At 33.9% G+C, this 20,499-nt stretch overlaps 1 protein-coding gene across 1 annotated transcript in view; it reads left to right on the top strand.

The window, feature by feature from the left end:
- Positions 1-20,499, top strand: part of LOC128557569 (uncharacterized) — a 53,451-nt gene that overhangs the window by 15,811 nt on the left and 17,141 nt on the right. Inside the window, exons 4-16 of the mRNA XM_053545040.1 lie at positions 2,303-2,479; positions 2,921-3,064; positions 4,851-4,979; positions 5,509-5,760; positions 6,097-6,238; positions 6,860-7,073; positions 8,494-8,652; positions 9,911-10,259; positions 12,054-12,357; positions 12,519-12,645; positions 14,735-14,965; positions 15,261-15,461; positions 19,183-19,460. Coding sequence (XP_053401015.1) covers positions 2,303-2,479; positions 2,921-3,064; positions 4,851-4,979; positions 5,509-5,760; positions 6,097-6,238; positions 6,860-7,073; positions 8,494-8,652; positions 9,911-10,259; positions 12,054-12,357; positions 12,519-12,645; positions 14,735-14,965; positions 15,261-15,461; positions 19,183-19,460 — 2,707 coding nt within the window. The remainder of the gene's footprint in view (positions 1-2,302; positions 2,480-2,920; positions 3,065-4,850; positions 4,980-5,508; positions 5,761-6,096; positions 6,239-6,859; positions 7,074-8,493; positions 8,653-9,910; positions 10,260-12,053; positions 12,358-12,518; positions 12,646-14,734; positions 14,966-15,260; positions 15,462-19,182; positions 19,461-20,499) is intronic.

Raw genomic sequence — 20,499 nt, 5'->3', positions numbered from 1 at the left:
CTCGAAACCTTGTTGCAAGTCTGCATCTCTTCTTTAGTATATGAATTTCTTCATTTTAATAATTTATCCGCCCTGACAGGGTAGTTGCAACAACTTCTTTATCGAGGTACTGGGATAAATTATTAGTTGAATCCTTGATGTGTCTTCTTCTATCGCTGGATACTGTATCATTTCTCTGTCTTCAACATAACCATTTATACTTTAGCAGACGTAAATTTTGATTGATGCTATTTATAGAACTTGTATCTGATTAGTCCAAATGTATACATAGTATTTTACAACGAGTACTTGCTCTAACAAATATCTGCTTCCTTTTAATTATTGTACATGTCATAATGCGTGATGCTAGGATCTAGCTATCAACACAATGAACCAAAATCAGCCACAAATGACCCAGATCCTATTATTAACTGCAATTCAACAATAATTATAGCAATGGTAGCATGAAAAGGGCGTCAGGCAATATATGCGCGTATGTATTACGCTATCACTATATCAAATATACAAATTATTTGACAAACAGCACCAGCAAGATCCCTAGTTTACCGGTATAGGTTACGTTGAGGGGTCAAACGTCGATACCTTTTTTATTTGGTCAATATCTTCGGCTGGAGCCTCCGATTTTATATTTTCTTTGCCTCACCTAATAAAGTTTAATTGATAAGACAGTAACCCACCCGATTGTTTCTATATTTCTATATATTAACATCACTGGACTGGTATAAGATCATTGATTCATAATACAGATAAGATACATAGCCATCTTCAGGAAGGGACTTTGTATTGCATGACAAAATCTCATTGACTTGTTAAATAAGGATTATTTTCAAATGTGGCTTGCTTAGAATGTAGGAGACAAAATGGTTTACATAACATTTAATAGGGTTTAAAAACATTCATAAGTAAAGCCCGTCCAGCTCTTTTTCGTAGGAGTATATTTAAGTTAAATTTTGTTATTGGCCGATTAGTTTCAGCCTACCCGTGTTACGTCGGTCACGTTAGTATCAATAAAAACATATTCCCGGTATTATAATAAATGGACGCCCCGGTGTACGCCGGCCACGTGAGAAATAATTTCTAAATAGTTATAATTTCCTTTTGTTACATGTTTCAAATTAAGTCAGCGATTTAATTCTTGAGGAAGCTTTCTTCCGTTACGGGTATTATTCACAAATTATGACATGTTTGTCCGAATTTATACTGCGAAAATATTTGGTCTACCCCTTAGCATATCACGCAAGACTGGCGCATAGTGGCATACATCGGAGAGACTTGGGCAGTACCGAGAGCCTCACAAATACTTAACCGTTCACCAGCTGCGAAACGACGTACGCCGCAAATGTGAAATGAGTTAGCAGAGTATTAACTTATCGGTTGTAGACATGATTAAGTTCAAGACAGCATTATTATCAATTTTGAAGCATGAGGTTGTCGTGACATAGAAATACCGCAGAAACGAAACTGGTAGTAGGAGATTTATATATACCATACTCTCCTTTTTGTCACATGTTAAAGTATCAGTAGTAAAAGGAATACTGTATATTAGAATATATATCTGTCATCCCATTATCCATGTTATTTTAATTTCTTACAATGATTATTATTAAAGACAACTCTTATTTTGAAATGCCAAAATATTAAGAAAACATCTTTGGAACTCCCGAATTGTCTCACAAAGAGTTTTGTTATATTCATTTATTTGTAATTACAAATGTATATTGATTAAATGCGGATGGATATCGTTTTACGTATTGCGTAATACAGCATCTTCTTATTCGCAATCTTTTTGACATTGTTTAATGTTTAGTATCTTTACAAACGTTAAAATAATTAAACGTTGAGTTCACTTCAAAGCTACTCTACACTGAAAGTAGTATCAATGTAACACTGTGTTGTCACATGTTTGTCTGGACAATTTGGGTCTTTCCTTAACACATTTGGTAGACATTACATGCCTAAGAACGGAATAGTTGTTTGCTTTTGTAACGAAATAAAACTTTTAGATAAGCATACTACTAGAAAATGATTTAACTACAGTCATGCATTTGAGAAAGGGATATGTTTTGTACAAGCAGTTGTTGATAAGTATTTGAAATGTAAACAATATTTATATTGTAGGAGAACTATGTTCTCGCGGTTTAAGAAGCACAAATTCTAAGGTTTTGGATGATTGTAGTTCCATTTAAATTGTAACAAAGACATAATTGTCACGTAATGCACAAGACGTTTCAACATACTTGAGTATTCATATACACAGGTAAATAAACAACAAACCAGGAAACTTAATTTACAAAAATTTCAGCGTTATGTCGAAGAGGATATGGCGCCCACACATGCAATATGTATAACGAAGGAAACGTGAAACATAGAAATGGTACAGTAGTGACAGACAGTGGCGGGGAAAGTTACGCACCTTCAAAATGCAGGACTTGTAACAAGGGATACTATCCTGTTGATTTATATGGCGGATACTGCAAAGGTAATTTCGTGAGAAAAAAAAAAAATAGATGACCGTGGGTTGCTCTGGTCCCTGTTCGGTTTAGTATGTTTAATAAACATAGTTTGTTTTCATTTAATACAAAACAAATTATTTATTTATCCAATCGTTGTCTATCTGATTTATGGAACAGACTGATAGCATACGCAATACATCTTCAATGTAGTCACGTATAATACCTTACAAAGAAATGTTATGTCAGTATCAAGGGTCTTTTAAGTATGAAACTTATGAAACATCGTCATGCCATGCTCTCTTTTAAAATGTTAAATTTGTTATATGTAACACTTTCTCAGATAGTATTTATTATCATAAATCAGGTCGAGTTGCAAGTTAAACATTATAATAATAGAAGACATCTGCCAGAGGTGTCTATTGTCAGCACTTCAGCAATGCAATAAAACTATTATCTTAATATTGCAGCATGTGCATCCCCTTTGAACTGCAATTTGCCGGTATGCACATCAAATAGTAGCTCAATGTGTGAATATTGTGTCGGTGAATATCAAAGAGAAAAGCCAGGCTACAATGTTTATACAGGAAAACCTGACGAAAGAGTATGCCAAAGTAAGTGTGTTTTAATCTGACTGGATAAAGTGATATGTATAAGTATTACAATTCTCATCTACTTAGAAAATACGTTTCTGCTCCGTCTTTGCAAATATTCTACATGAAGCAGTTGCAGGTTTGTGCAAATGAAGACTCAATCATGTGATACATATAGCCTGTTTTAAAATATTGACCTCGTTTGAACGAATTTCCTGGTGTTACTTAATTTTTTTTTTTTTTAGTTTTTGATGGTCATCAGAACGACGGTTTTAGCATTTGTGTTATTGTCATTAAATTCAAAGACAATTGTGAAATCATTGATATTCATAGATCTAGAGAAATAATGTTTATAGATTATGTGCTAGCAGCAGTTCACAAAATGTTATCCTAAAGAACATATGACATTTAATCCATTTAACCTTCCAAATTTGAAATTCACGGGATACCGTCACTATGACAGAAACAATGACATTTTATGCTCATGAATTTGTTCGATTTCACAGTGTATTTTACATGTTATGCAGTAAATTGTTTACTGTAATACACGAGTTTGATTTCTAACAGTGTTATATCCATATAGTGATTTGGAACACCAGTATTATCAGTATCGTATACTTAACGGAACATTTATTATGTACAAAGCCCCGCCTCCTCTCCCTCTCCAAAAATCTTAGAAGAGAGGGGATATTGTTTTGGTTATTTTTTGCATGTCCCTCGGTCGGTATACACTTAATACTAGAAAAAAAGCGTTTCAAACTTCAAACATCATACATTTTGGTTTCGTGTGGTTTAAACATGACATCTATTTTGGGGGCCATGATGTCAAAATTCGAGGTCAAAATGATTTTTATACTGAAAACAGTTTCAAATTAATTCCATGGAACTGATGAAAGTCTTTAATAGGCAATAGCCTAGTGATAGAGCGTCCGCTTCGACAGCAGGAGGCTCTTGTTCGATCCCCTGCGGTGTCATGCCAAAGACGTGAAAATAGTACCAGTACGTCCCTTGCATGGCGCTCAGCATTAAAAGGGAAAATGGCCTCTCTTTTATCATACCCTCATGGCGGTGAATTCAATCAGGAATGACATTTTCATAGTGATTAATATTAGTTTAAGAACTTGCTTCACAATCCATAAATCAGTATTAAGTAAAGAATGTAGTGAAAACATTATATTGATTTAATTTTATTTCTGTTGGGTTTAAAGTCTAACCAGCACAGTTATAGGTCATATGGTGACTTTTCAGCTTTGATGGTGGAGAAGTACCCCAGATGCCCATCCATGCATTATTTCATCACGAGCGGGCACCTGGGTAGAACAACCGACCGTTAGCCAGCTTGATGGCTTCCACTCATGAAGAATTCAACGCCCCGAGTGAGGCTCGAACCCAAATCGATGAGGGGCAAGTGAGTTGAAGTCAGTGACCTTAACCACTCGGCCAAGGAGGCCCCTGTGGCTTAGGAATTTCAAACTTCAAAACCTTAATGTCATTCAGTACATGAACCTCTTGTTTTAGAAGAAATAGATACAAAGGATGTATAGTTGGAGAGTATATAATATGGAGGCGTATGGTCAACAATCTTCAAAGCACACTTATCGATGGTCCGTAGATGAATCCTGTAATTTATGGGTGTATAAGGTCAAAGATCAAAGATTATTTTTGAGACAGAAGATTAAACATCCAGTTTCATCCTATAGGTCGCAAAGTGGTCATACGTGCTTTACAAATAGATCTTGCTTATATAATGTTAAAAGGTTTTAAAGCAGTTATATTAATTGAAATATATTATTATAATTGTTCCCAGAGGCATGTTCCTGGAAAGAAGGAGCAAGATGTTTCCCAGGCACGTGCCACAACGAAACGTACATGATTTATGATACAAACTGTGAATGTGCTATTGGATTTGCTGATAAAAATAATGACTGCACTAGAGGTACGTACAAGTCTGTTTTGTTTAAATTGATCATAATTTCAAATATTGCTGTATTTTCGCAGCACAAAAGCTTTGATTTCAGTTATTTTTTCTTCATTTCTACGGTGAAGTCTCTACGAATATACAGAGTACATAAGATTATGTAGAGGTATTTATTAATTTTGTAATATACAGCGTATTGAGGCCGTCTATGATAACAACAAATGACATGTAAATTCGATAAAAGTAAATTTCAGCAGCACAATCTAACTAACTAAGTAGGAATAGAGCATAAATTGAAGTTGATGTTTACCTGATGAGTTGATAGGTTTAGAGCCATCTAGGCACGATTTAGGTTTTTGCTTCTTTTCCAGCTTTCCCGGTCGCGGACGACCCCAGATCCCCTCCAGACAACGTTTCAGGCACTGGCAGCAGTCAGTGAAAGTACTTGTATACCAAACCATATTGGCAAATCCCTGTCTTACTGAATTGATTTTTTTTTCGATGTATCTGTCCATTTTACAATGTCCTAATATTTATTGATTTTCAGCCACTGCAGACAAAATACCAACAATAAAAGATATGTCATTTAAACTTCAAGATTCTAAGGGTAACTACCTTATAGTCGACAAAGCGTTAAACAAATATATATTCTGGACAAGATATACGGTTTGGTCAAGGATAAGTCACAATGTGTCTTCTCACTACAAGCCCGATATTGACAGCTCAAGGAAGCCAAATTATATCAATGGTTATTATATCGGAATGGACACACTGACAATTGCCATGACATTATCAAGGGGTACGAAAGAATCATACAACTAGCTTGAATATATGTACTTTCAAATCAATATGGCACTTTTAAATTTGACATTTCTAAAATTTCGCAAACTAGTTAGGAAGGCTTTTTTTCGTAATTATAGCTTTATATTAACCATAGATTCGTATGTCGACCAAATGTAATACACACGATTGGACTTTTGTCCTTGTTTTGTATACACTTGTACATTTGTAATAACAATGATAAGATAAAAATGATTGGTTGATTTTAATACTACTAATGCCCCTAATTTTTAGAATTAACAAGTTTAACTTTGTGGTTTATAGCGCTCAAATGTTGTCATTTTTAAACAAAAAGGTGCAGATACTGGTACATGGAATGAAAACGGAGAATGTACAAACTTCAATGAAAACTGTAATAAATCTCTCAACAATAAACCGATACGTGATATAAATCCATGGAAGAAGATTTACAAAGGACAGTTCAAACATGCAGATAGGTGAGTAAGCATCCCCTTATGAAACGGTAAGTATATTTTATCCATAATTAAATAGTTTCACTGTATTAATATTTTTGAGTCTTTAACTATCAATTTTAAGGAATACGCTCAAATTAAATTTTCACCTTCCACGGTGTGGAAATCTGACATGTTCAGATTGCGAGATCATATTCCCACTGGCCCTGTCATGTTAGTTTGCACTATATATTTATTCGTACATTTCAACTTATTGAAAGCAAGGTCATGCTATTTTTTTCACATTATGCACTCGTAAAAGATGATCAATTTAGATGCACCTCTGTAACCGATATCTGAGTGTGCTCCGGGTTGACTTTGGTTTTACTTCTAATTTGTTAGGCAAAACCTGCTGTAATTTTAGATCCGACGAGAGGGCACAACATGATCGAGAAGCTTCAATAAATCATTCTTCATATGCTTATCCTATATCTTTAAAAAAAAAAAAATCAGTTTGTGTATTTATCCAGTATAACTTATTTGTTCAAATGAGTCTTTAAAGAAACTGAAGCGTATTGATAGCATGCCCTTATACATGATAAAGATATTATCAATACATACGTTTCTAATATATATGGAAACATGTCTTTCGTGGCTCATTTTCAGAATTAAGTTTGAAGTATCAGCTAGAAATGGAGGTAAAGTTTTGTATGAGGACAGGAGTACACCACCATATCGCCACGAGCATTACTTCCTCAGTGGAATAGTGACATCCGAAGTTCTTGAAATTGGATTTGATGAGTATCCACCGACGCATTGCTTTGAACAAAGTAACAAATGCACTAGAGATGCACTGATAGCAACTGATTTTCTTACGGAGGTAATAACATTGAAAATATTTGTTAACTTAACCATTTGCTTTTATATAGCAAAAGATGCAATCTATTGATATAACATTTAAAAGGCGACTTAATCCATTCACTTGATAACCTGAATTATAGCATTTATTCAAATGACCTACCCAAAATTAATTTTCTTATAAATTTCAGACCCCGTATATGTTACATTATTTTCTCAAAAATCATCAAACGATATTAAATTGTACTTCATTAAAGTCATGGCATTCATATATTCTCAGTACATCAACACTCTACAGTTGGTTTGAGAGCATTTCCTGTGGTTGTTTCAGCGCCATCTTTAGTGCAGTATAACAACTTTCCGTAAATTCAATTAAACTATGATAATGGTTTATCTATAATGTTGCAATGTATGCTGGAAAACAAGAAACACATATGTTAAAATATTTAATCTAGAAACAAGTAATTAATCTTAATACACGTATCTCGAAAAAAAGTATGGAAACCAGTGATTTTATGGTTCATGTGTGTTGTTGATGATGTATAAAGTATTTTTGTGTGTTTCATTGTTAGAAATGTTTCAGTAGTTGGCCCCCTATGCAATATTGCAAGGAGTGGCATAGCCATAAGTGAAAATGTAAGATATGCTGCTCATGGATGAAAGATATCTTTTATAAGACTTACAACTTAAACAAGCAAAAAAGCTTTTTATTTCATGTTTTGACTTAACTATTTCTATAGGTCACATCAGTAAGACTGATAACGTTCTCTGTGAAAATACCTGATATTTTCTAATCTTATTGTTTGGTTATTCTCTGAAAAAAGACGTGTGATAAAAGGCAATTATAACCTGGAAAAGATAATATGAGAGAAATGTTTAATGTTGTCACACTTTAGATATATCCGAAACACTTCCTAGAAAAGAAAAATATAATAAAAAAGATGCCATATCATTTTTGATAATTATGTAATATTTTATGTAAGGAAGGGAAAATGTAAGGAAATGACATAAATTAACCATTAAATTTATTTCATAGTTAAAAGTGTATATATTGCGGTAGATATTTTTAAAATTTGAAAATAGTATATGACTTGAAAGTGACACACACGTTAAAAATCCCGTTGAAAACTCCAATGATTTTAGAACTTGAAATACAGGTCATTTACATAATTTATGATAGTTCAGGCTTAAGGGAATTAGATTTTATTGAAACATTTCTCTTATTATGTATGTTCACCCGCACTTCATATTATTATCACACTCAAATATTTCCCGTCTTATCACGTTCTTTTAAACCTGTAAATGTCACATTGAAATAAAAACATTTCCCTCCTTTTTTCCGTTGTATAACAGAAACAAAACTAGCATTAAATATCACACGCGGACAGAAACATCACCTTTGTTTTATCTTAATGTAATATTATGTCCTTTATTCATTTCAGCCAAAAGTCAAAGTGCAATGGGGTGGATGGACCGATGGAGATTCCGGTATAGATAAATACGAATTCAATATTTATTATCTACATGCAGCAACACTTGGTGGTCCACTTACCAATAAATACCTGTTACCAGCTGTAATCGTTGAACAAACTCAAAACAGTGTAAATTTCAGATTGATATATTTTATGTTATGCCATTTTCTCTTTTAAATATTTTCAATATCAATGATACTCTTACAATACCGTTAAACGTAATTCTGTATATGTACACACATTAAATGTCCCTATTTCATGGGAGGAATATTTGTGACGACTTCGCCTTTAGCTTGTCCATACTTGTACTTAAAAACATCCGGCAGAATTTAATGAAAGTTCACGGATTGATTGGTATGAAGCCGAGTTTTGCATATCGTTAGCATATTCCGCCTGAATTGTTTTCGAAGTTATTGCCCCTAAAGGATCACTTTTTAAATGATTATCAACCAGACCGTTTCTTCAATACTATAAGTGGGATTGGAATGCGTTTCATCGCAGTGATCAGTACCAAGTTTAATTGCACAAATTCTGTGGGTTATAGGGTTGAATTATTTTTCATTGAGTTATAACCCAATCGATATTTATACATACAGTTTATGTTTATATTCTTGTCCGCACTTCTTCTCAAAAATCCCTAGCTGGATTTCTGAGTAATCGGAAATAAGCCTAGTCGCATATCTACTGCACTAATAGCGGGATTTGATTAAAACTTCTTAGAAATAATCATTAGCAAGATAAGTTATGCATAGGTTTACAGGTTATAGATTTACCTTATTTTCACTTAGCTTTTGATTCTCTGATTATTGTTTTAGTTATGTACAGTCTATGTTGAGATTAGGTCTACGCTTCACCTCCAAAACTCCCAATCAGATTTCAATGAAACTAAATAGGAAATGTTGGTATACAGCCTTTTTTCTGTATGTCGTTGGCACGTCCTGCTCTGCTTATTTGGTGCGGCGTAATGGACCCTTAAGTACTTTCAAATAAAATTTGTTCGCACTATTTCCCAAATATTTCGCTTCAAAGGAATGATCAGAAGCACAACGCGTTACGCATATATTCCAACTTATAACCCTTTAATTGTAGTACCTTAAATATATATAGTACCATTTATAATTTTAAGTATTTGTTTCTATGTAAAATGTTAACCCTATTTACTAAACGTATTCCCTGACAATATCAACTGTTTTGGAAGACATATACAATATGGTTGTTCTGTTTTAGTTGATTTAATTTATTCAGCAGTGAAGAACTTTATATAATTTGCGATAATTCCAAAACTTAAATGTAACTATCTTATGTGCATTTAGTTCATTGAACAATGTGCTAAACTGTAAAAATATTTGCACTGGTACGAAACTAGTTATAGATATTTTGTTTTCAGTCTTCAGTTACTTTGGACTTACAGGAGCCAGGGCCTTACTCAGTCGAGATTATTGTATTCGACAGTGCAGGAAACGAAAAAATTGCTAGACGAATCGTATTGTTTGACAATGAATCTGTTGTTGAACTTTTCGGAAGTAAGGCTAGTATTCGTCAGGCTCAGGAAAATGGATGGATTAATAAATACAGCGATATTATCGAACTTGTTTGGTTTGGAAGATTCAGAAATGTTCGGCATACAGTCGGAGGTTGGCTTAATAATGTTCAAGAAATTGATGACGTCATTAGAGACCTTGACGATCGCAAAGGAAGATCCAGTAGAACAGTTGATAACACTTTTAATGTTGAAGGTGAATAAACTGTACATAAAGGTGATGTTAAAAGAAAAACCTTGCTTGTTAAATAAGTTAATTTAAAAAGAGATTCACATATATAGTTTGAGAGAGATTATAACGTGTTTTTTTTAAATGTACATCAGTATGTACGTTTAAATATCTGCTAAAATGTTAAGAAATATGAAATAATATGAAATTAGGCACAGCTTCAATTAAAAAATCGATCCGACTTCAACTCGTCTCATAGTATTTGAAAAGAACTGTCTAATGACAACATGGTTGGACACACATTTTTAATTCGATAGTAAATAGTTCATTCGGTATATCGCATGTTATCGCAGCGGGATCAATCCCGATTTTCGTCGCTAGGCGTAGGATGGATTTCCCATTAATTTAAGGTAGATTTTGAAATCTACATCTACAGTGTACAATTATCAGAATTGGTCAATGCCATCTGGTTTGCACAACAAATAACATATTAATTTTGCAAATACGATAATGCTGCTGCTCGTTATTGTAGAATGTTAATGTATGTACATTTGTAGAATTCCATATCTCTATACTAAAAATGCTGCATCCGTCAGTTATTGCAGTTTCCATATCGAACGACTGTAATTATTTGCTGTGTAATTGTGGAATATATTATTTTTGGAGAATCTTCTTCATTTCTGACAAGTTGCTGCTTCTAGAAGTTCACCAAAACATCAAAATTTTCCAAACAGGCATTATCATTAAATCATGAATCAATAAACCAGTGATGATAAAGTAGATTTAGTATGTAAATTGTTAATAAAAACTGCTAAATTCTTCCTTTTTACGTGCACAGATACTAATATATATATAACAATTATAAACATGTATATTAAACCATGATTTTATAAAAAAAAATTACTTATCGATACAGTAGTGATTATAACTGGGAATCGCTTTGTCTGGGGCCGACTGTTAAAAGATGAGCAAGCTCATTAGGTGCAAAGTTAAAAAGAATTGCAATTACTAAGATAATAAACTTAGATATAGATTAGAAAGCTTCTCAGTGAATAGCATCAAGCTGCGGCTGGACTGTATGTATAGGGGAGTCCATTCCAGGAACGAATTGTTCTTGGAAAAATGGAGTTGGAATGGTATTGGGTTAAGATAATGGGATCAAGTAGTTTAGGTTCCTTGTAGGTATGAGACGGCTATAATGGTCAACTGCAATTAGACTGTACTTTATTTTGAAAAATATAATAAGGGAAATTATGTTATGGCGATAAAAAAGCACTGCCGATTTTATATTGTATTACATGTAATTTCCGCCTGTTGGATAGGCGCACTCTCCGGTGAGGTATATGAACAGTGCTCACTAGGTGGTTTTATTTGCAAGTGCACACTACGTGTATTTATACGATATATCCTCATTTGTACTAATGTGCAAAACGTTGCGGTTCGGACAAGTTATGTGGACGCTTGCTGCACAAGCAAAAAGAGTATTCTTCAAAAAAAAAAAAAAATCCGAAGTCAGACGCTCTGTGCACGAACCGGAAGTATACATTTACATTTTTGAATTCGATAGTATATATCTCATTCGTTATATCGCATGTTACCATAGAGGGATAGATCCAGATTTTCGTCACTTCGCGACGAAAATCGATAGGATCGATTCCCTATTAAATAAGGTCGATCTGACGTCAAATGTATGCTAGATTTACCTAAATTGAAAGTCAAACGGTAAAACAATGACTTATAGCTTTGTCAGAATATATCTTCACACAATTATCATATTTCGTTTTATTTTTTTTTCTTTTATTTATTTTTTTTTTTGTACAGGAATTGTACGATTTGATATTGCTCGTATGGTTGAGTTGAATGGTGATGTACGATATACTGACTTTGAACGCGTCACTGGGGAATCCTTCAGTCTTCAAACAATGACCTACAATAATTTAGAATTCATAGACGGAAAGAAGCTGACCTATTTCATCCGCGGAACTGATGCTGTAGGGGAATTCGCCGAGGACAATGTAACCGTAATGATAGACCTGTCACCGCCAATTATACAGAACTTGTGGCTGACGAAAGGGGATTGGGTCAATATAAGTGTTCACAGCGTTCTGGAACTGACGGAACTGACGTAATATGTTTATAATTGCACTAATTTTCTTGATAATCAGATTTTAGGTTCCTAAAACTTGTAAACAGGAATTAGACTGATCGTGGCATAATGTATGTATTTTTTCAAACATATAAATCATATAAATAGTAGTTTAACAGCTTGTTTCTTTTAACTCTTAGGATTGAATGGGACGCATTTGATTATCACAGTGGTATACATGAGGTGTCATGGAAGATATTTGATAATTTCACAAAGAATGTTTTAGTTCATGGACAATCTTACGAACCCCCACAAGGTGAAACAGAGGTAATTGTATTATTTTCATAACTAAATCATTTTCAGAATATTGCAAGGTTATTCTTATATGTAGATCCACGTTCATCATTCTGGTATAAAATAATTTCATATTTATTTTGCGTTTATCTTTTTACAAAATATAACTAGGAGCTAATCGCATAAAACAGAATGATCGACAACGTTATACGTCGTGTTAGTTCTTTGTTAGCGAGATCAGAAAGCAGATTATAAATCCATTCATGATGTAGTGTTTGAACATTTGACAGTTTAATTCAACATAGTTGAACTGAATATATTAGGTTTAATACAGAGTTGTGCATTTATGTGTTTCTGCCATTAGTGAAATAAAGATATGTAAACAGAAATTGTTATTTATATTACATTTTGCGATTTAGTCAAATAAAATCTAGTCAGGTACAACTTTATGTATATACATAATTATGTTCGTATTACATGAACTTGCTATGAACGTGCAACATATAATTAAAATAAAGCCGAACTAATGGAAGCCCTAGAGGGACTCCTTGTTGCAATAAGTATGACTTCTTACTACCTTGCATAAAAAGGCAGTGCTGCTTCTACGTTAAGTCATTTTAGCCAGAACTTTAGCAACTTGCTATAGCTCTAAATCAAGTACCCAGTTTCAACATCGCGTCGTTTGAGTTTTCCATCTATTTCTATGAGACAGCATCACACAATTATTCTTGACGTGTAAAAGATAGTCCCATATTTATTTTTATAATCTTGGTATTGTGCGAGTGTATGAGCAACTGATGACTACTGTTTTAAACAATAAAAACAAGCAGCAACTGATTCTAGAATAATTATGAACTTTATATTCACATTTGGAATCACTCCGCTCTAGGGTTAGGGTTAAAATTGGCCCCACCCTAGCGCAAACTTAGTTTTACATAGAGTTGTATTGAGAAAACCTTTTAAAATCTTGTTAACAAACCACCATGCACAGATATTTGGCATGTAGCATTGTCATTGGACCTCTATCAATATTGTTCAAATCATGACCGGTCTATGCACAATGAAATGTTGATTCTTCAGATGTATCGGGTAAAATATCACTCAATAAGCAGTGGCTATCAGTCCTTTTATGGCTTTAATTAACTTCTAGCTTCCAGCTTTCTTACTTTCTACTTCCGATTTTATTGCTTCCCACTCCCTTACGAATCAAACGGAAGGAAAGTCGGAAGGTAGACGTAGTAAAATGCGAAGTTATAAAGTTTGAAGTAGTTAAGTAACGAAGTTGAAACTTAAAAGTTGGAAGTAACGAATTTGACAGAAGGTACAATTAATATTGTTGCGGGTAAGAAATAAGGAAGTTGGAAGTTAAAAGTAAGTAAGTTTGAAGTTAAAGTTAAAATGATTGTAACTTAGAAGGGATGAAGTTTACAGATGGTGGTAATGAATTTGAAAGTATGAAATAATGTAGTTAGAATAGTATGAAATAATGTAGTTAGAATTTTGAGGTTAGAATTTATACACTTGTAAGAAGTAAGAGAAGTTGACAGTTATAAGTAAGGGATATATAGGTATCAAGTAATGAATTCGGAAGTTGGAAGCTATGACGTAAGGAGTAAGTAAATTCTGAGAAAAAAGTAATAAAGTAGGAAGTTGTAAGTTAGTATTAATAACATTTGAAGTTAGAAGTGACGGAGTTGAGTCTTATAAATTGGAAATATTGAAGCTGGCAGTTAGAAGTTAGAAAACATAAAGTTGGAAGGCAAACGTTATGAAGGTGGGAGTAACGAATCTGGGCGTTAGAAGTAATGATATTAGTATTTGGAATTAATGAAGTTTGAAGTTACTGTAAACGGAGTTCGAATCAATGTTAGGACTAAAATAATTGGAAGTTAGCAATTAGAAGTAATGAAGTTAGAAGTAATGAAGTTAGAAGTTATTGGTAGTGTAATTGTAAGTTGGAAGTAATAAAGCTGGAAGTTGGAAGTAATAAAGGTAGGAATAAGGAAATTGGAAGATTGAAGTCAGAAGTATTGCAATTAGAAGTTTCTCCAGGGTTTCCATAGAATGTGTCGGAAGCATAACCTTCAAACGATTATACTATCGGCTGAATTTTGTTTTGTAGACGTTAGACGACTGCAAAAAGACTTATACATTACATGCTCGAGGACCTAATTGCTACTGCTCGCCCTATAATGGATGCTTTCACAAACATTATCAAATCAAACCACAAGTATCAAATGACAATAATCGTGGTATACATTTTGGTCGGGAAGTCGGAGAACATGAATATGACTACTTCATAGAAGTATCTGTGAAAAACAGTGCCAAGCTGACGTCTGTCCTACAGAAAAAGGTAATACTACCGACAGACAGAAACAGCCAATGAGCGGCAGAGCTGCACTCAAGGCTCATTTCATGTAAAAACGGGTTGTTGCTGATTTTTAATACAAAGTGCATGGATGCATGTTGATAAAGCTTAATGAGTATATAATTGTATCATTTGAAAAATTAATGTAGTTATATTTATAATAGATCTATTTAAAATTACATATCAGTATATATATATAAACACCGTTTTAACATAGATAAAGTGAAATTTATTAGTACCTTGCCTAATACTGAAAATAAGTAAACAATTTTAAACATAGATAAGTATTGACACATCACCACCTCATGAAGGCATTGTCCACGATGGAATTCCTGGAGCCCCGGAAGTTGACTTTCAGCAATCTCTGCAACTGACTGGATACTGGGATGGCTTCTTTGATGAAGAAAGCGGTGTATGGTTTTACACTTATGCCTTTAACGACCGTTGCTTAAACGAAAATGATCTAGACGTACATTTAAAGGTATCTATCTATCTAACAATAGACAACTATATTTCTGTACATATTCTGCTATCTGTTTGGGAGTAAGTTCAAGATAAATTTGATTTAGAAACAATATTAGATAATTATATTTTATGTCTTTTTTCAATTACTTCCATTTCATTGCATCAAAGTTATCTATATAGCGTATTTAAATTATACCCATACTTACTGTATATGCTTTTTATCAAGATGCTATTGAATGTAGCGACTAACATGATATAAAATCGGTCCCTGCATGACAATATTTTATATGCGAAGTATTTTTGTTATAATTGAATTTATCAAAAATGTATATAGTCATCATTTCCGTTTTATATCTATCATATATTGGTGGTAAAACTTACAATTATTTACGGCTAAAGACATTAGAAACGCTATACATTAGGTTATTAGCCCCCTACTGGCACAGTTTCGGTGACTATAGGAATGCGCTTTTCCGTCCGTCCGTCATTCTGTCCGTCCGTCATTCCGTCCGTCCGTCCGTCCGTACGTCCGTCCGCTATTTCGTGTCCGGTCCATATCTCTGTCATCCATAAAGGGATTTTAATACTACTTGGCAAAAATGTTTTTCGTGATGAAATACATGTCATGCGCAAAACCCGGACCCCTTGCTCAAAGGTCAAGGTCACAATATGAGGTCAAAGGTCAACAGGGCTTTTTTTCTGTCAGGTCCATAACTCTGCCATCCATGAAGGGATTTAATATTACTTGTCACAAATGTACCTCATAATAAGAAGATGTGTCATGCAAAAGTTTCAGACTCCTAGCTCAAAGGTCAAGGTCACACTTGGCTGTCAAATGTTAACACGGGATGAACAGGGATTGTTTCGTGTCCGGTCTATAACTCTCTTATTCATTATGGGATTTTAATATCACTTGGTACAAATGTTCCTCATGATGAGACAATATGCCATGTGCAAATCCTGGACCCATGGTTTAAAGGTAAAGGTCACAATTGGTGGTCAAAGGTCAACAGTGTTTTTTTCCTGTTCGGTCTATAACTCTGCCATCAATTAAGGGATTTTAATATTACTGAGGACAAATGTGTCCCATGATGAGACGACGTGCCATGCGCAACACCCAGAACCTTAGCTTAAAGGCCAAGGTCACACTTGGAGATCAATGGTCAATGGGACCTCTTTTCCTGTCCGGTCTGTAACTTTGTCATGCAAAACAAGATTTTAATATTACTTGGCACAAATATAGCCCTGGATGAGACAATATTTCATACGCAAAATCCAGACTTTTAGCTGCAAGGTCAAGGTCACACTTGGAAGCCAAAAGCCAAAAGGGCTTTTTTCCTGTCCAGTCTGTAACTCAACAATCGTTCAAGGGATTTTAATATTACTTGGCACAAATGTTTACCACCACGAGACGGAGTGTCATGCACAAGAACCTGGTCCTATGGTCTAAGGGCAAGGTCACACATGGAGGCCAAAAGTCATATGCAAGAATGACTTTGTCCGGAAAATTTCGTCTTCATGCATGGATGGATTGTGATGTAACTTGGCATAAATGTTCACTATTATAAGGTGGATTGTTATGCACAAGAGCCAGGTCCCTAGGTCTAAGGTCAAGGCCACACTTAGAGGTCAAAGGTCAAATTCAAGAATGATTTTGTCTTGAACATCTTTTCTCCATGCATGGAGGGATTTTGATGTAAATTGGCACAACTTTTCACCACCATGAGGCACCAATTTTTGAAATATGTCCCTTTGTTGTTACTTTAAATAGATTATATTGTTACTTATTGATTACTGGCCCTTGGGAAAGATCCGTTTTCTATGTTACAACATGCATGTTACAAATGTGCATCCACTTTTAGGTGTATTTTGACCTACGTCTACCCGGTAAAGAGTTTCTTGTTGACTTATATTATATAGATTTTTTTAGGATAAATTTCGCTTTGTTGTTACTATAAATAACTTACATATTACCTTTTTGATAATTGGCCAAAAATGCCTTATGAAAACGACTGTCGTTTTTATATATACAATGTTCAATCCAAATGTTTTGTTATAACATATTGTATATATAATACAGTGTTGTTTATACATTAATGACAGATATCAGTTCATTATGTTATACTGCAGTAGAGAAAATTAGGTGCCTTCCAGTAGGGGACTTTGTATTGCATGGCAATACTTCATTCACTTGTTTGTTATTTGTTTGTAGTTGCATAACATGATTACTGAAACATGATAGATAGATGTCTTAAACAATGCTGCAATGATGTTAATTAAATCATTCAGTTATCGTAACCGTAATCAAAAAATAAAATTGTTGTACGTAACATTATCCTTTTAAAGAAACAAACAAAGATAGCAAATAATCAATACAGTTACAAAGATTTCTCCAGAATCCGCTTTTTATGATGCTTTAGTCAGAACATATTTTCATTTATTCATTTTAGGTAAACAAAACATAAAAACATTGTGTAGTCGAAAACAAGTAGATTCCGGTCGTTATTATCTGATCATCAACGAAACTAGTAATGTCTTTTCTACTTTCCATGGCTACTTATACCTTACAATCTGTTTATATTGAGTTTAATGTCCTTTTACCAATCTAAAATGAAACAGTAAACATTTGGAAACATTTCTATAAAACAACGTAATGAACGAGCCGTTTAGTACATTCAGCATTAAAACACTAAGTCAGCTTTCTGTCGAAATAATGAAATCATATCATTGATACTTCAATTTTCCGGCCAAATACTCATTATTTTTATGATTTGATAATTGTATGTCTACACACGTTTAAACAACATCCAAGCTGTCTGTGTACACATTGTTTTATCAGTCTTAATGTTGAATACATATATTACAAATATAAATTACTTATAGGTATCTATTATCACTTTAATAAACTCTTGGAAAGCATAAAACAACAGTTGTTTGACTTTCAAATAGAATAATTCTCTTTACCAGCTAACGACTGTTCAAATATCCATGTTTGATAAATTGATGTCACAACGACATGGTATCATACTTATCACATGAAATACATTTTGAACAGGCACGAATGATATAAATAAAGAAAGAAATACAATTAAACGCTAAGGGAAATAAAAAGAGAATGAAAAGATAAAGCAAAGGAAAGAGTAGACAACAAAGTTAAACAAAATATACAACAGTTAAGGACTGCTTAACCTTTTTAATCAAAATCGGAATCATTCACTTATTTTAAACAACATTAATAAATAGGTAAACATGAACAGTCAATATAACGTTTCAAACATAGAAAAAAGAGACGGAAATCAAGTAGAAAACTGTGCCGAGATTCATGTATACAATAAAAAGAAGGTTTATTATTTCACAACTTGTCTAAATCAGACTTAATGTTTTAACAAACGAGAGTTGTGTTTTTAATATTTGTCAATATTACCATGAAAAGACGTTTTATTTTTACACGAATGTCAAAGGAAAATTGACAATGTCTACTCAGTTATCCGCAGTTGTGAACTTAATATAATATAATGACAGATGATTTGAACAATATAGGTTTAGGTACATTGTTCACGCTGCATGTATAGAAAAATGAATATTACCAGTCTGCTTAACTTGATTTTTTGATATTCCGATATATTTACTTGTAGAATTATGAAATTTAACATATAAATGCTTAAAGGGCTTCAGTATGTATACATGTATACATATTCAAATGAACTTATTATATTGATATATTGAATTTATTCAAGGTGAACTTGACATATGAGAACAGGGCCGAATTTTCAGCTCCAAAACCTGGAAAGTATTACCTGACGATCATGGCATATAACCACGCTCTTGATCACAGTAAGCCTGTCTGTTCTGACGGCGTTATCATAGACGCAATACCAGCAGTAGTGTCCGAAGTTGTGATTAAAGATGCAGTAACAGCAAACGGTCTCGTCAAAAGTGATGTTAACGATACAGTTTACGTTCTACATAGAAACAGAGTATTGGAGGAAGTTGAACTTCCATCTAATGTTTGCAGGTACCATTAACATAATGTCATTTTTATGCCCCCGAAGGGAGGCATATAGTTTTTGAACCGTCCGTCCGTCTGTCGGTCTGTCAGTCTGTCCGCAATTTTCGTGTCCGGTCCATATCTTTGTCATCGATGGATGGATTTTCAAATAACTTGGCATGAATGTGTACCACAGTAAAACGACGTGTCGCGCGCAAGACCCAGGTCCGTAGCTCAAAGGTCAAGGTCACACTTAGACATTAAAGGATAGTGCATTGATGGGCGTGTCCGGTCCATATCTTTGTCATCGATGGATGGATTTTCAAATAACTTGGCATGAATGTGTACCACAGTAAGACGACGTGTCGCGCGCAAGAGCCAGGTCCGTAGCTCAAAGGTCAAGGGCACACCTAGACGTTAAAGGTCATTTTTCATGATAGTGCATTGATGGGCGTGTCCGGTCCATATCTTTGTCATTCATGCATGGATTTTAAAATAACTACGCATGAATGTGTGACACAGTAAGACGACGTGTCGCGCGCAAGTCCCAGCTCCGTAGGTCAAAGGTCCTAAACTCTAACATCGGCCATAACTATTCATTTAAAGTGCCATCGGGGGCATGCGTCATCCTATGGAGACAGCTCTTGTTAAACTTTATTTTAATTAAGTATTAAAAGAATGGAAATAAAGCTGCAATCATGTTTGTTTGTTTTTTGTTGTTTTTTTTTCACACAGACATTACATATTATAAATTATGAGGACATTATAGGGGAAATATGTTTTGGTGTTTGACTAAACTTTGATTTATACATATTTGAAATACACATAAATATATTAATAATATCAGTATAAAAATAATATTTAACTAAAGAACGACTGACTGAAATAAGTGTAAGGAGTCTTATAAGGTAGTTGCTATTTGATTGCAAACAAAAATACACTTACAATCTTATGCTTACTTACTGTAATCATATCTTATCAGAAATTGAAATCGAAACTTTTACATTTTAAGAGACTAACGTGCCCTTTAAAATGATGAATGTTATTATAGAATGATATGGTCATT

The sequence above is a fragment of the Mercenaria mercenaria genome, chromosome 1, assembly GCF_021730395.1.
Source record: "Mercenaria mercenaria strain notata chromosome 1, MADL_Memer_1, whole genome shotgun sequence".
In the NCBI taxonomy this organism is placed as follows: Eukaryota; Metazoa; Mollusca; class Bivalvia; order Venerida; family Veneridae; genus Mercenaria; species Mercenaria mercenaria.
The sequence above is the reverse complement of the archived record's forward strand: the minus strand, read 5'-3'. Positions and strand labels throughout refer to the sequence as shown.